Source organism: Thamnophis elegans, chromosome 5 (genome assembly GCF_009769535.1).
Source record: "Thamnophis elegans isolate rThaEle1 chromosome 5, rThaEle1.pri, whole genome shotgun sequence".
Taxonomy (NCBI): domain Eukaryota; kingdom Metazoa; phylum Chordata; class Lepidosauria; order Squamata; family Colubridae; genus Thamnophis; species Thamnophis elegans.
In genome coordinates, this window is record NC_045545.1 from 7,814,425 (window position 1) to 7,828,842 (window position 14,418).

Sequence of the window (14,418 nt, forward strand, 5' to 3'; positions counted from 1 at the left end):
CGTACAACATTAAATGAAACACATAATACAAAAGTTAAAAAAAAATTAATAGAATATCCCAAACAAACCCAATTAGAATTGACAATAACATTTTTTTTTAAAAAAATTGAATTAAAATTAACAATGATCGATAATTTATTTTGTTTTGTTCAGGCCAGGCCGGCTTGCTGGAAAACTTTTTAGGGCGCGTCGGAAGGACCGGAGGTCGGGGATTATACGAAGCTCCAGCGGCAGCTCATTCCAGAGGGAAGGTGCTCCCACAGAGAAGGCTCTCCTCCTGGGGGTCGTTAGCCGACACTGTCTGGCCGACGGCACCCTGAAGAGGCCAACTCTCTGGGATCGCACTGGACGGTGGGAGGCTACCGGTGGCAGTAGGTGGTCTCGTATTCCGGGCCTAAGCCATGGAGTGCTTTAAAGGTCATAATTAGTACCTTGAATCGCACCCGGAAGACCACTGGCAACCATGCAGGCCGCCTAAAAGGGGGGCAACATGGGACATTACATATAGTCCTTGACTTACGACTGGTTATGATGGATCTCCGTCGGTGTATTTATGACCTAGTACTGAAGTTCTGACAGTTGACCTCTCTAGTCACATTTACAGCTGTTTGCAGTGTCCTGCAGTCACGTGACAGCGTTTTATGACCTTTTTTTGCCAAAAACTGGCATCTGCTTCTAGTTTTCAGCAAAACCAGCCCATGGTGAACAATTAGTTTGTTTAACAACTATGACATTCACTCAGGGGTGAAATGCTCTACTAGTTTGCTTCGTGCACATGTGCACCAAATGAGTGCTTTGTGTGCATGTATACCTCAAGTGCTCAGAAGCCTTTTATGAGTCTGCAAAGGTAAGTGGAACAGCAAGGGTGGGAGAACAGCTGTACCACGCAAAGCAGGATTTCCTGCTTTCTAGCGAATATCAATTGCGCGGCACAGCTGATTGTTGCACAGCTGATTGTTGGAACCTTTTCTTAAGCAATTTTTTTACTGCCTATTCACCCAAACTGGCAGTTAAAAAATGCTAAAAAAAAAATCAGCTGTGCCGCGTGATCGTCGGAACCTTTTAAAAACTTTTTAAAAGCATTTTTTTATTACCGGTTTGGGTGAACTGGTGGCATTTCTTACTACCGGTTTGGGCGAACCGGCCCAAACCGGTAGCCTTTCACCCCTGCGTTCACTGAACAAATGCCACAAACAAGGTTGTAAAATCAGATCAGCCACATTTACAATTGCATGACTTATGATCTTAATGGACAGGATCCATTGTGGTTGTAAGTCGAGGACTGTCTGTAATAGGAAGTCAAGATAAAAAAAAAACCTACAGACATGCGTTATTTTATATACAGCTTACATAACAAAGTATTACAGCGATGTCTTCCAGAATATTAATTTTCATGTAATATATGCAATGATATATGTTCTGCCCCGGGCAATGAGGTTCTGCTCGGGCAGCCAGTTAACTCCACGTTTAGGAATCTCTTTCAGACCATGTTTATTATCAGGCATCCTTAATAGCAAAGCTTACAGTTCAGTGTTAAGATTCTCCTGACTTTCCATGATCTGTCCCATCACGTAGTGTAAAAAGATGATGATTTTATCCCCATGCTGAGCGGAGATGTAGAAAGCTACTATTCCGGTTCACAAAAGCAATTGAACTGCCCGGCTATAAACTTTGCATGTGGGCAAGATGCTCCGGTAGCCAATCAGAAACAGAGATGTGATCACATGTCATGGAACTACATTTCCCATAATGCAGTCTCTGCCTGCATTTCCCATGAGGTAGTTTCTTAAAGGAGACAGTTCTTAATTCCTACACTAGCTATATACTGCTGGGGCAGCACGATATGTTTATATAAATAGAGCCAGTGATGTAGTGGTTAAGGCATCAGGCTAGAAACCAAGAGAGAGTGAGTTCTAGTCCTGCCACGGACCAGTCACTCTTTCTCAGCCCTAGGAAAGAGGCAATGGCAAACCACCTCTAAAAAAACCTTGGCAAAAAAACCTGCTGGGCTCATCTAGGCAGGCACACATGGGCCACTTTTGTTTTAATTTTCTCGGGATGCCTGCAAAAATGCATACAAGGCAGAGTGCTGAAGAATCCCCAAATTGCAGAGTTGTTTCCTGAGAAAGGACAACCCTATCTGAATTCAATGTTACAGCTGGAGTGATTATGAATATACAGCTCTGTTTTGCAGGGATTTCGTTTGGTCTTGTTTTCATCCTTCCCAGCCTTCATAACACTGAGACACTGACATAGCAATAGCAGTTAGACTTATATACCGCTTCATAGGCCTTTCAGCCCTCTCTAAGCGGTTTACAGAGTCAGCATATCGCCCCCCACAGTCTGGGTCCTCATTTCACCCACCTCGGAAAGGATGGAAGGCTGAGTCAACCTTTGAGCCGGTGAGATTAGAACGGCTGAACTGCAGATAACAGTCAGCTGAAGTGGCCTGCAGTACTGCACCCTAACCACTGCGCCACCTCGGCTCCAGTGGTATTCCCCTCCTAGCTGTGTTGAGATGCTGGCTCTGTCTGAAAGCTGAATCTCTCTCTCTCTTTTTTTTTCTCCCTGAAATTGGAGCAACCACAGTATTTTCTTTTGCAATTTCTTCGTTCTTTTGCCCCTCTGTAGAGCTGGAGGTAATTTCATTCTTGAATTAATGGGAACTCTTGTGTCACCTTGTCTTCACTAATACACTATTATTTCATAGGCTTTTCAAGACAGAAGTATCTGTCAAATATGCAGGTCCCTTGCAAACAACCTCCTAGACTTATTTTTTTTTTTTAAAAAAATAAACAACCAGACAGATGCAGACAAAATGAAATCAGATATGGATGGTTGTGTCCCTGTGTAAGCAATTTATTTTCTTCTCTTTTTATGTAGAGTAATTTGTGTTCTTTCAGTTCATTATTAACTAGTTTAATACACTTCTCGTTCCCAAGAGTTTCGAGATCAGCAGAAGAGAAGGTGGTCACAAGTTGGTTTTAAACCTTTTTTTGGGGGGGGAGGGGGAGAAATTAGGGAGTGGAAATGATAGTGCTGAGGAATCCCCTTTAGACAGTGGTGGGATTCAGCCAATTCACACCACTTTGGGAGAACGGGTTGTTAACTTTCTGAGGAGTTTGGTGAACTGGTTGTTGGAAGAAATCATTAGGGCAGAGAACCGGTTGTTAAATTATTTGAATCCCATCACTGCCTTTAGAGTAAGAAGGGAATTTAATGGAATTAAACAGTGTTTACAGATCACAAATAATGAGGCTTAGATGTTGGTTCTTCACAGGGGTGGGTTGCTAATCCCGTTCCAACTGGTTCGGTTGGAACGGGGCCAGCGGCGTCCTCGTGCACGCACGCAGTTCACACATGCATCTTAGCGCCTGCGCGATGCTCCAGCTGCTCGCGGAGACTCGCGCAGGCGCTGTATGTGCCATCCAGCTGCTCGCGGAGAATCGTGCAGGCGCTGTATGTTCCATGCGCCTGCGTGGAAGTGCAGAAGCCTTCAAAGACCGGTAAGGAGCGCGGGCGGGCGGGTGGGCCCTTCGCCGTTCCCGGAAGTTACTTACTTCCGGGTTCGCTGACCAACCGGTTCGCGGGGACCGCCGCGAACCGGTTGAAACCCACCCCTGGTTCTTCAGCAGCGAAGTAATAAGGGATTACAATAAACTTTTTCGCAGTACCGTAGTTAGGGACTTAACAACTGTGGAGTCACTTAGTGATATGTTTAATGGCTGCAGCAAAAAGTTGTAAAGCACGTGATGACCTGCTTTACAATTGTCACAACTTATGACCATAATGACAGATTCCATTATGGTCATAAATTGAGGACTACCTGTAATCCCTAATTGGATTGAGAAGCTATCTATATTTTAGAAATACATACTTACCAATCCTGTAATGGTAATAAGTGACGATTCTACATCTCAAGAAAAAAAATAAAACTAATAGGCCAGTCAGCTCTTCCGTATCACGCTCAGGAGAAAACAGATGGGGAGGGAATTTTTGTTTCTTTTTGATGCCTAGCAGCAAAATGTTCTGGTCACCCCTGAAGTGCCTCAACCAAGCAAGTATTGGTATTTCTTAATTGGCTTACTTTCCCCCCCCCAAGGGACAACTAAAGGACACAAATATTTTAGAATAACTCCTGAAAAATTACCTTAGTCAATTCGTGCAATTTCAAAATATAGCTTTGGCTGTCTCCTTTCATTATTCGCTTCCTTTCTTCTGCAACATCCTCATCTTCTTCCATAATAGGTCCCAGAGTATTTTGTAGAAACCTGGGAAAAAAAAAACAGAATAAGTGAGTTGTAATTCAGCTTGTACTTGAAAAGCAGCCTATGTATGGATCCCATTTTCATGGCAGATGTAAGCCCGGGTACCTCCCACCGCGACAATATTTATTAACTCTCTAAAACAAATTTCAGTACAAAGACCTCTGAAGCCAGGAGATTATCCACATACCATCTTGTAGACAAGAAACGGCGTTGTAAAAGAAGATTCAGAATGAAATAGACCACACCCTGCACTGCCAGGGTTAACATGTATTTTCCAGCGAAATCCCAGGACAATGGATTCGAGGCACGTTCTTCTCCTTTAGAATGAAACCAACAAAAATCAATTTGAATGGCCCAATGATAAAATATAGTTTTTTTTAGAAACAGAGAATTTCCCCACTTTGGTCATCAACTGTTCAGCTCCAATTCATGGAATTGGAGATCAGGAACTGAGTTAGCCTGCCCCACACCTCTGCTTTAAATTTATATACTTCTCCGTGCCACCAAGGTGTATCACATAAAAGATTTTTGTTTGTTTTAGATATAAAAATATCACATTTGTATTTGCCTCTCTCCTTCTCCGCCCTCTCCCTCCCCACCCCTCTCTCTGTGTTTTAAAAAACAAGGGATGCCAAAAGCAGGAGGATGGATCCAAGAGAGGAGACTAAAACATATGAAGAACGGTTGCAGGAGCTGGGTATGTCTAGTTTAATAGAAAGAAGGACCAGGGGAGACATGATAGCCGTGTTCCAATATCTCAGGCGTTGCCACAAAGAAGAGGGAGTCAAACTATTCTCCAAGGCACCTGAGATTAGAACAAGAAGCAATGGGTGGAAACTAATCAAGGAGAGAAGCAACTTAGAACTGAGGAGAAATTTCCTGACAGTTAAAACAATTAATCAGTGGAACAGAAGTTGCCTCCAGAAGTTGTGAAAGCCCCAACACTGGAAGTCTTTAAGGAAGATGTTGGATAGCCATTTGTCTGAACCGGTATAGGGTTTCCTGCCTAGGCAGGGGGTTGGACTAGAAGACCTCCAAGGTCCCTTCCAACTCTGCTATTGCATTGTATTGTATTATTGTATTGTATTGGTTAGATTTTATTTTTATTTTATCAATTTCATATATACATTCACAATTATATGATCTCATAACTGTTATTAATAATATGTATTTATAACAATTTTTCCCTACAGTTGACAATATACTTGAAGATTGCTTTCTTAACATCCCATAGATCCATCTTATCTTACAACAATCCTACTTCTTCTTCCCTCCCTCCCTCTTTCCTTCCCTCGTTTCTTCTCTCCTACTCCCCTTCCTTCCCTCCTTCCTTCCCTCCCTCCTTCCCCTTCCCTCCTTCTCTCCTTCCCTCCTTTCTTCTCTCCTTCTCTCCTTCCTTCCCTCCTTCCTTCCCTCCTTGCTTCCCTCCCTCCTTCCTACCCCTCTTTCTTCTCTTTCTTCGTATTGGTTAGATTTTAAAGAATGATTTCTTCTGATTCTCCTCTTTAACTGTCTGAATATCTTTTTGATGTGCATCCAGTGGTACAGAATAGGCTGCCAGCACAAAAGCAGGACAGAAGATTGCAAAAGGAGAATGTGTGGACAATCAAGCTGTGCGAGAACTTCTACAGGCTCTTATCTCTGAGGCTGGATACTGTCAAATAAAGGGGGTGCTTGTTCCTGAGTAATTTCAGAACCAGATTTTAGGTCTATCCATCTGTCAAAACTCTGAGGAGCCAACTCATCCCCCCTATGCCATTCGCTCTAGCAGAAGAGCCTTATGTTGTATCTGCCAAAATATTTCAACTCCAGAAGAGGAGTCTTTTCTGCTGTGACCCCCCCCTTATGTAATATCCTCCCCTGGAGCTGAGACTCCCCCTGCCCCACTTCCAGAATAGCCTTAAAACCTGGCTTTGCCCATTCGCAGGGGCACCTATAGGAGTGGTTAATAGGGAGGAGAGACTCCTTATGTCACTTGATCTGTTAGTTCTTAGTTTCTTATGTATTAATTTTAATCATTTTGCATTTTTAAACCTTTCTATCATATTGTAAAGCTGCCCAGAATCACTGCTAACAGTGAGGTGGGCAGCATGTAAGTTTGATAAATAAAAATAAAGATTTGCCTCTTCTTCTAGCAATTGGTGGTTGTTTTTCCCATGGGCAAGGGATACTAGAGCAATGAGTCACTTTCTTTAAGTTCTGTGAATCTTTAAGAATCTTTAATTCCACTGTAAAAATAGGATTGTAGAAATACACCGAAGGGAGGAGTAGAGGGATAGAAGATAGAAGAAAGAGGGGTAGAGAGGGTGGGAGAGAGGACTGGAGGGAGGGGGAGAGGGAAGGAGGGAGTGTATCTGGAGAGATGAGTGGTAGAGGGGGAGGGGAAGTAGGGTAGAGGGGAATGATGGAGGGAAGATGGAAAGTTGGAGGGGGGGTGAAAGAAAGGGTGTATGGAGGGTCAAAGAGGTACATTGGGTTTCTATTTTTGGGGGTATTGTCGACAAGAGGAATGGCTGTGTTTATTGTTTAATGTTATATGGCCCCGGTTATGCACAGTATATATGTGACTGTACGAAAATGAAATGGAAAATAAAAACACATTTACAAAAAATAAATAAATAAAATAAAACGATATAAAAAGAATCTATGAAGACAGTGCCAGTCGGTGGCCTCATTACTGAGGCAGAATCACACTCAGCAATGCTGGCAGAGTACGCCAGCATAATTGTGTGTCAACTTATGGACCACAGAAAAGGAAATTAATATGGAACACACACACACCATAAGACAAGGGTCTTTCTGTAGCTAGCCTTGAATATTTTATTGCTTGACCAAGATAGGGATTAAGTTGATGAGGATGTTAATGCCAGGGAAAGAAAGATATTTAATTGCACTGCCCTCAGCTGACAGCGCTGTGGGGAAGAAGAATAAAACGGTATACTTAAGCAAGTCTCTGATATTCTACACTCTCTTTATATTTGAAGGTATCAAACGTCAAGAATGTTTTATGTTCAGTGTGAAAGGGCTCTCGTATATGTCGTCATGATTGCAGATATGAAAGAAGTTGTGCAAATTTGCTAGGTTAGTAACGCTACAGATCTTGCCTAAATAATTCAGGAAACATCCAAGCATATTTCATTCAGAGTTTCTGACCAAATCATTTCCCATTGAGGGGAAATGTTGCTATGGTCAGCTTCATCTCCCAGGATCTCTTCCCTAATCCCTCCCTTTGGTACTATTTGCTCCAAGGAGCAATTTGATCCTGTAGAGTGACTGGTTGTGGGGACATCTACAAGAAACAAACAAACAAACACAGTTGGGGAATAATCAACAGAGACAAAGTCCGTTCAAAGAGGGGTAAGGACAGCCGAGAAGATTATAGGAAGCTCGCTTCCTGTCATTCAGGATATTGCTTATAAGCGCTAGGGGCTTAGACCTCAAAGCATTGTTAGAGACCCCACACGATTTTATGGTCTGTCTCTGTGGCTCCCCTCTGGGAGGAGGTTTTGAAGTATTTCTAGCAGGACTAGCAGATTCCATAACAGCTTTGTTCCCCATGCCATCCGTCTGGTAAACTCGCAAGATTTGTTTCTCTTGCTATGTACATGTATACATCAGAGCTGGTGTTCAGCAGGTTCTGACCAGTTTTGGAGAACCGGTAGCAGAAATTTTGAGTAGTCCAGAGAACCGGTAAATACCACCTATGACTGGCCCTGCCCCCATCTATTCTCTGCTTCCCGAGTCCCAGCTGATCGGGAGGAAATGGGGATTTTGCAGTAACCTTCCCCTGGAGTGGGGAGGAAATGGAGATTTTACAGTATCCTTTCCCTGCCACGCCACCAAGCCACACCCACCAAGCCATGCCCTCTAAGCCACACCCACTAAGTCCCACCACACCCATCAAACCACGCCCATAGAACCAGTAGCAAAAAAAAATGGAATCCCACCACTGGTATACATCCGAACTAGACTGTGTTGTTCCTCCATGTCATATAATATATGTGAGTATGGTTAACCGACAAATGCGCACTCGACAAAAGCGCGACCGATGAAACCACGGTGAGAAAACCGTGAGTTCGAAATCGTGCCGATGAATGAGTGCAGAAGTGCGCCGACAACAGCACACCTACGAAACCGTGGCGAGAAAACCGCAAGGTCGAAATCGCGCTGACAAAAGCGCGCCTTCAACAAACAAGTAATAACAACCTAATAACCCTAACCCTAACCGTAACCCTAACCGTAACCCTAACCGTAACCGTAACCCTAAACCTAACCCTTACCTTAACTTAAATCACGCTTTTGTGGGTGAGGTTTTGTCGGCGCGTTGTTGTGGGCGCGTTTATGATGTCACGGTTTTGTCGGCGCGGTTTTGTCGGTGCGCTTTTGTTGGGCGTGCATTTGTCGGGTCACGTGTGAGTATATATATAATTTTGTATTTATTTTGTCATTTTTATGTAGTGTATATTGGAGGTGATGACCCTTTGAGAGCTGTATGCAACAAAATTTCATTTTAATATATGCCGATTAGTGTGCATTCAAAGTGGCAATAAAGTTATTCTAAGTCTAACAGGATGATGGGATTCTCTCTCAGATACAGGCAGCAACAGGGTTCATGGCAGATAGTTATACAGGCAAGACTGCGGGCTGAGTGAAAATGTTTTCCCTCCTTGATCGAAGCATGGATAAAGTGCAGAAGATTCAGCCTAGCAGCAGTTAATGACTGACTTCGATATAAGCGTAAGACTTTACTTTTCTCTACACTGAATTTCATTTTGCTAGATAGGCCCAGGGTTCAAGTCTATCTAGATCCATCTGGATCTTGAGCCTATCTTCTGGGGTGTTGGCTATTCCTGCCAGTTTAGTGTCATCTGTAAATGTGATGAGTTCTCTGTCTATCCCTCATCCAAATCCTTCATGAAGATGTTGAAGAGTAATGGGACTAAAATGGAACCTTGGGGTCCCCCACTGCTTGTTTCCCTCCATGTAGATGTAGTTCAGTTGAGGACCACAGGCTGAGTCCATCTGGCGCTGATGCTGTCTTTCCCACATATTTTTAGCTTACCAAGCCGTAGATGGTGGTTTACTTTGTCAAAGCCTTTTTAAATCCAAGTATACTACATGCACTGCATTTCTCTTGTCTGCTAATTTAGTAATTTTTGTCAAGAAATGAAATAACATTTATTTATTATCTGTTTTTGGATCCTTCATAAGTCCTAGTTAAGTCATTCATATCTAAACTGAATAACAAGGGTTCAAATATGCATCTTCTCCCCCCCCCCCCCCCCCAGTAAGCATAGATCCTTCTTCTCATGGCTCCATTGAGCCCAAGCCTCCCTCTTAATCAAGGGCTTGGATCAGGGCAACAGTGTGAGCTCCATTTTGAGGGCAATCCATTGTCCATTCAATCCATTCCATTGTCCATTGGCAATCCATTCTAGCATCCTAGAACAATCTCCCATCGTTTGGTACTCACCAAAACGCGCATAGACATCGGTCACAGCTTGGTTTATGGCTAAGTCAAGGAGTCCACGACCCAAGCAGAAATGAGGAAAGATCAAAAATATTTTTTTTAATGTTTGGTTGAATTCTAGGAGAGGCTGAAAAAGAAACACAGATGCTAGTCTTGCTCGAATTCACAAGATTCCTTCCTAACTTACAAATAAATAAATAAATAAATAAATAAATAAATAAATAAATAAATAAATAAATAAATAAATAAATATAAATATAAATATAAATATAAATATAAATATTACATACCAGGCAGACTTCTTAGCCATTAGGCCACAGCGAAGCCAGGGTGAAAGGTTAGAGCCTGTGGCCTAATGGCTAAGTTGTCTGCCTAGTATGTAATATAGCCCAGGTTCAAATCCCAGTAAGGGTATGGCTAGCTGATGAGAGCTAAATAGCTTGAAATAGATCTATACTAGTCTCCCTTTATTTATTTATCAGCACAAATAAAAAACACAAATATAACAAAGGCAACAGTAAAAATATTGGGTTTCTGTCGTGATGGACTCTTGTGACGAGCCGATTGACAGATGATGGAAGCAGTTAGCTTCCTCCCATAATTGGGGCTTACTAGGGGTTGTAAAAATCTAATAGATACCTTTCACCCTGGCTTCGCTGATAACGGATAAGAGCCTGTGGCCTAATGGCTAAGTTGTCTGCCTAGTATGTAATATAGCCCAGGTTCGAATCCCAGTAAGGGTATGGCTAGCTGATGAGAGCTAAATAGCTTGAAATAGATCTATACTAGTCTCCCTTTATTTATTTATCAGCACAAATAAAAACACACACACACACACACACACACATACATACATACATACATACATACATACGATTTGAGTTTAGGATGAGATGCCAGATGTCAGGTGTGAAAGACCAGGACCACACTTGAAGTCCCAATTAAACTGATTTATTACAATCCATGCCTACGCGCAGGAATCTCGTCAACTAATGGTTACTACTATTTTAGCTCTAGATAAGCTTCATCTGAATTCATGAGGGATTGGAATTAATCAATTTGTGACTACATAAGTGACACTGGGCTGATTCCTCTTTTGACCCTCAGTTTCTGCCGCTCCTTCTCCTACACCAGATTAGTGGTATACATCCTGATTAATAACATCTTTTGATGTGAAGATGTGACAGTAGGAAATCTGGATAGCAGAAGGTTTTTTTTTCCCCTGAGAAAAGGAACATGATGAAACCTATAAAAGAGATTTCCTCATTTTGCAACATCTCTATATATTTTTCCAGAATATCAGATTATCTTATGCTGGAACATTTGGATACAGTGCAAAGGTTCGTGAATATCAAATGTTTTCTGATACTTTCCATTGGGCAGCTGCTCCTTTTAAACTGGCATTTTCCCTTAAAGCTTATGAGCCATATATTGAACCATGTCCTGACATAATGGAGCATAGCTAATGTATGGTAGTGGTGGGTTTTGAAACCAGTGGTGGGTTTCAAAACTTTTTAGAACCTCTTCTGTAGGTGTGTCCTGCTTTGTGGGAGTGGCTTGCTGGCCATGTGACAAGGTGGGAGTGGCTTGCCAGCCATGTGACTGGGTGGGGATGGCCAACTTGTAAAATGTGGTGGAATTCACTTAACAACGCTATTGCTTAGCAAACAAAATGTTGGCTCAGAAACTCTGGCATTTGAAGCACACAAGTCTTAAAGCTGTCAAGTTACAAGACTCTTGCACCCCTAACCCTTTAGAAAACAAAAACCCCAGGGGTGTTCAAACTTGACAGCTTTAAGACTTGTGGACTTCAACTCCCAGAATTCCTCCTCTCGCTCTTCATCTTGATGATGTGCGGACGGGCGGTGGGGAGGGAGCTGGAACTGGTTCTAAACGGCACTGTAGATTTGTGGAACCTCTTCTATAGAAGAGCTTAGAACTGGCAGGAACCCACCCCTGGTACTCTCATTACAATCGAGCCTAAGAAAAGTCACTCACAGCATTATTTTCAAAGAGATCCAGAATAAATGTAATGGCACTGGTGTTAATACCAACGAAGAGATTAATGCAGGACAAGACAACATAGGCAGTGCTAGGGACGTTAAAATAGCGGGATGCAGGGTACATCATAGGAATTATGGCCCATCTGTATACGGAACAACGAGAAACAAAAGTGGTATAATTCAATTAATCAAAATATACAGTCATAGCTTCCCCCTTCCCCTATAAAGTGGTTCAATGGTGAATGAAATATGGCCATGTTGTTACAGACTGTCTTTTGATTTTTTTAAAAAAAAGCCATTTTGTTATTTGTCTGCATAAACATTCATTCTTCCAGTGTCCATTTATTATTCAGGCCAGCTGACAAGGAACCTTTAAAACCATTCAAAGAGCAGAAATTTTACAAAAAAGTTGCTTATTACTTTATTTGTAAGATAAAGGTAACGTTCCCCTCACATATCTATGTTAGTCATTCCCAACTCTAGGGGCAGTACTCATCTCCGTTTCAAAGCTGAAGAGCCAGCGCTGTCCAAAAACATCTCCATGGTCCAGAGGAGGGTTGCCATTTTTTTTTTTACTATTGGTTTGGGCGCGCTCCTGCGCGCGATACTTCTATCAAATTGGCAGCAACCCACCTCTACTGTGGTCATGTGGCCGACATAACTAAATGCCAAAGGCACACGGAACGCTGTTACCTTCCCTATTCTTCTACTTGCATTTTTACATGCTTTCGAACTGCTAGGTTGGCAGAAGATGGGACAAGTAACAGGAGCTCACTCTGTTAGGCAGAGATGGGGCTTCAAACTGCTGACCTTTCTAATTGAGAAGCTCAGCATCTTAGCCACTGAGCCATTTATTCAATTTATGTGGTTGCTCATTTGCTATGTGATCTTGGGCAGCTAGCTGGCAACCAGCTGAAAACATCACCAATATAAAAGCATGTCACACCAGAGACAGCTCATATATATCCATAACTAACAGACTTTATAATCAACTGGCCACATAGATTACTTGAAGCTGGCTGACCTAACTTACTGAATCAATGCTGGAGGGAAGAGCCTGGTTTTCAAGGCTTCATCAAAAATAGGTAAAATTAGGGTTATCTGGTTATCTGGTTTGGTTTTCTTGCCATGAACATATATTCCTCCGGACTAGACTGTGTTGTTTCTTTGTGTCTCAAATAATATATGTGGGTATATACATAACTTTGTATTTATTTATTTACTTATTTATTTTGCCATGTTTATGTAGTATACATTGGAGATGGTGACACTTTGAGAGCTGTACGCAACAAACGTTTATTTTAATGTATGCCAATTAGTGTACATTCAAATCAGTGGTGGGATTCAAATAATTTAACAACCGGTTCTCTGCCCTTATGCAACTTGTGGATTTCAACTCCCAGAATTCCTCTTCCAGTCATGTTGGCTCAGGAACTCTGGCATTGAAGCACACAAGTCTTAAAGCTGTCACGTTACAAGACCCTTGCGTCCCTAACCCTTTAGAAAAAAAACTCCAGGGGTGTTCAAACTTGACAGCTTTAAGACTTGTGGACTTCAACTCCCAGAATTCCTCCTCTTGCTCTTCATCTTGATGATGTGCGGACGGGCAGCGGGAGGGAGCTGGAACCAGTTCTAAATGGCACTGTAGATTTGTGGAACCTCTTCTATAGAAAAGCTTAGAACTGGCAGGAACCCACCCCTGTCACAGAAATACACTTAACGATCACAGCAGAATTGATGTAAGTCCAGCAGAGGTACCAAGTTGCAGGTCCCCATTGCAGAAGGTTAAGTGAGAACTGTCTGTAACGTTTTTATCAGTAATTAACCAAACTTTGAATTATTCTAGGAAATAAGCAGGCAAACTGTAGAGATTTTGCAGAATTGATGCAATATGGTGAATAAAAAAGTCTATTGAAACATGTACTTTAATATTTGCTTCATTTCACATATTTAATGAGACATCTATATAACTTACCCATATAACAACAGCAATATTATAAGTGCAGGAAGATTGGTTGGCGATGTGTACGCTTTCTTTTTGAAATTCATGAATATTGCCACCACTAAGCCAGCACTCACTATATAATTCACCTGGCACAGAGGAAAAGAAAAATACAGTATGTATTAAATTGAAGAGTCATCCAGAAAGATAGTTTTTAGTAAGATAAATAAACAGAGATTAGCTTGTTCTGTCTTACTTGATTCTTTGGAAAACAATGTTATATATATATTTTTTTTTTAAAAGAAAAAGATGGCAGGAAGAAAGCTACCTACACCATAATTGCCAGCAGCATGATTATTGTCCATACTGGTGAGTAGCATCTGGTTGAAAAAGTATATGAAGGGAAGCAGAATAACTCACTAGGTCCCAAAGGAAGTTGGTGAACCAGTAAATAAAAAGGCTCACGCCACTGACAAATTGGAGATGCTTGGTTTTCGCCACTTGTTCTTGGATCAGATATAAGACAAAGCTTGCTGGGATGAAAGACATGGCGAATATCACACAGATGGACACGAGGGCATCTATTGAGGTGGTTAGCCTGGAGTGAGACATGTCAAGAACAGCCAATAAGCCAGAACCAAAAGCTGCAAAAGTTCATTCTCGTTAGGTTCACATTTCACCACAAGATTGACAATTAGACATAGTTGATTGTACGCCCACCACTGAAGACAAGTC

At 41.9% G+C, this 14,418-nt stretch overlaps 1 protein-coding gene across 1 annotated transcript in view; it reads right to left on the bottom strand.

Moving 5' to 3' along the window:
* ABCA4 (ATP binding cassette subfamily A member 4) overlaps nucleotides 1-14,418 on the bottom strand; it is a 159,367-nt gene that overhangs the window by 15,215 nt on the left and 129,734 nt on the right. The window contains exons 38-43 of the mRNA XM_032217704.1: nucleotides 14,104-14,281; nucleotides 13,717-13,832; nucleotides 11,737-11,884; nucleotides 9,742-9,865; nucleotides 4,456-4,585; nucleotides 4,151-4,271 (exon numbers count right to left, since the gene is read on the bottom strand). Of these exons, the coding sequence (XP_032073595.1) occupies nucleotides 4,151-4,271; nucleotides 4,456-4,585; nucleotides 9,742-9,865; nucleotides 11,737-11,884; nucleotides 13,717-13,832; nucleotides 14,104-14,281 (817 nt within the window). The remainder of the gene's footprint in view (nucleotides 1-4,150; nucleotides 4,272-4,455; nucleotides 4,586-9,741; nucleotides 9,866-11,736; nucleotides 11,885-13,716; nucleotides 13,833-14,103; nucleotides 14,282-14,418) is intronic.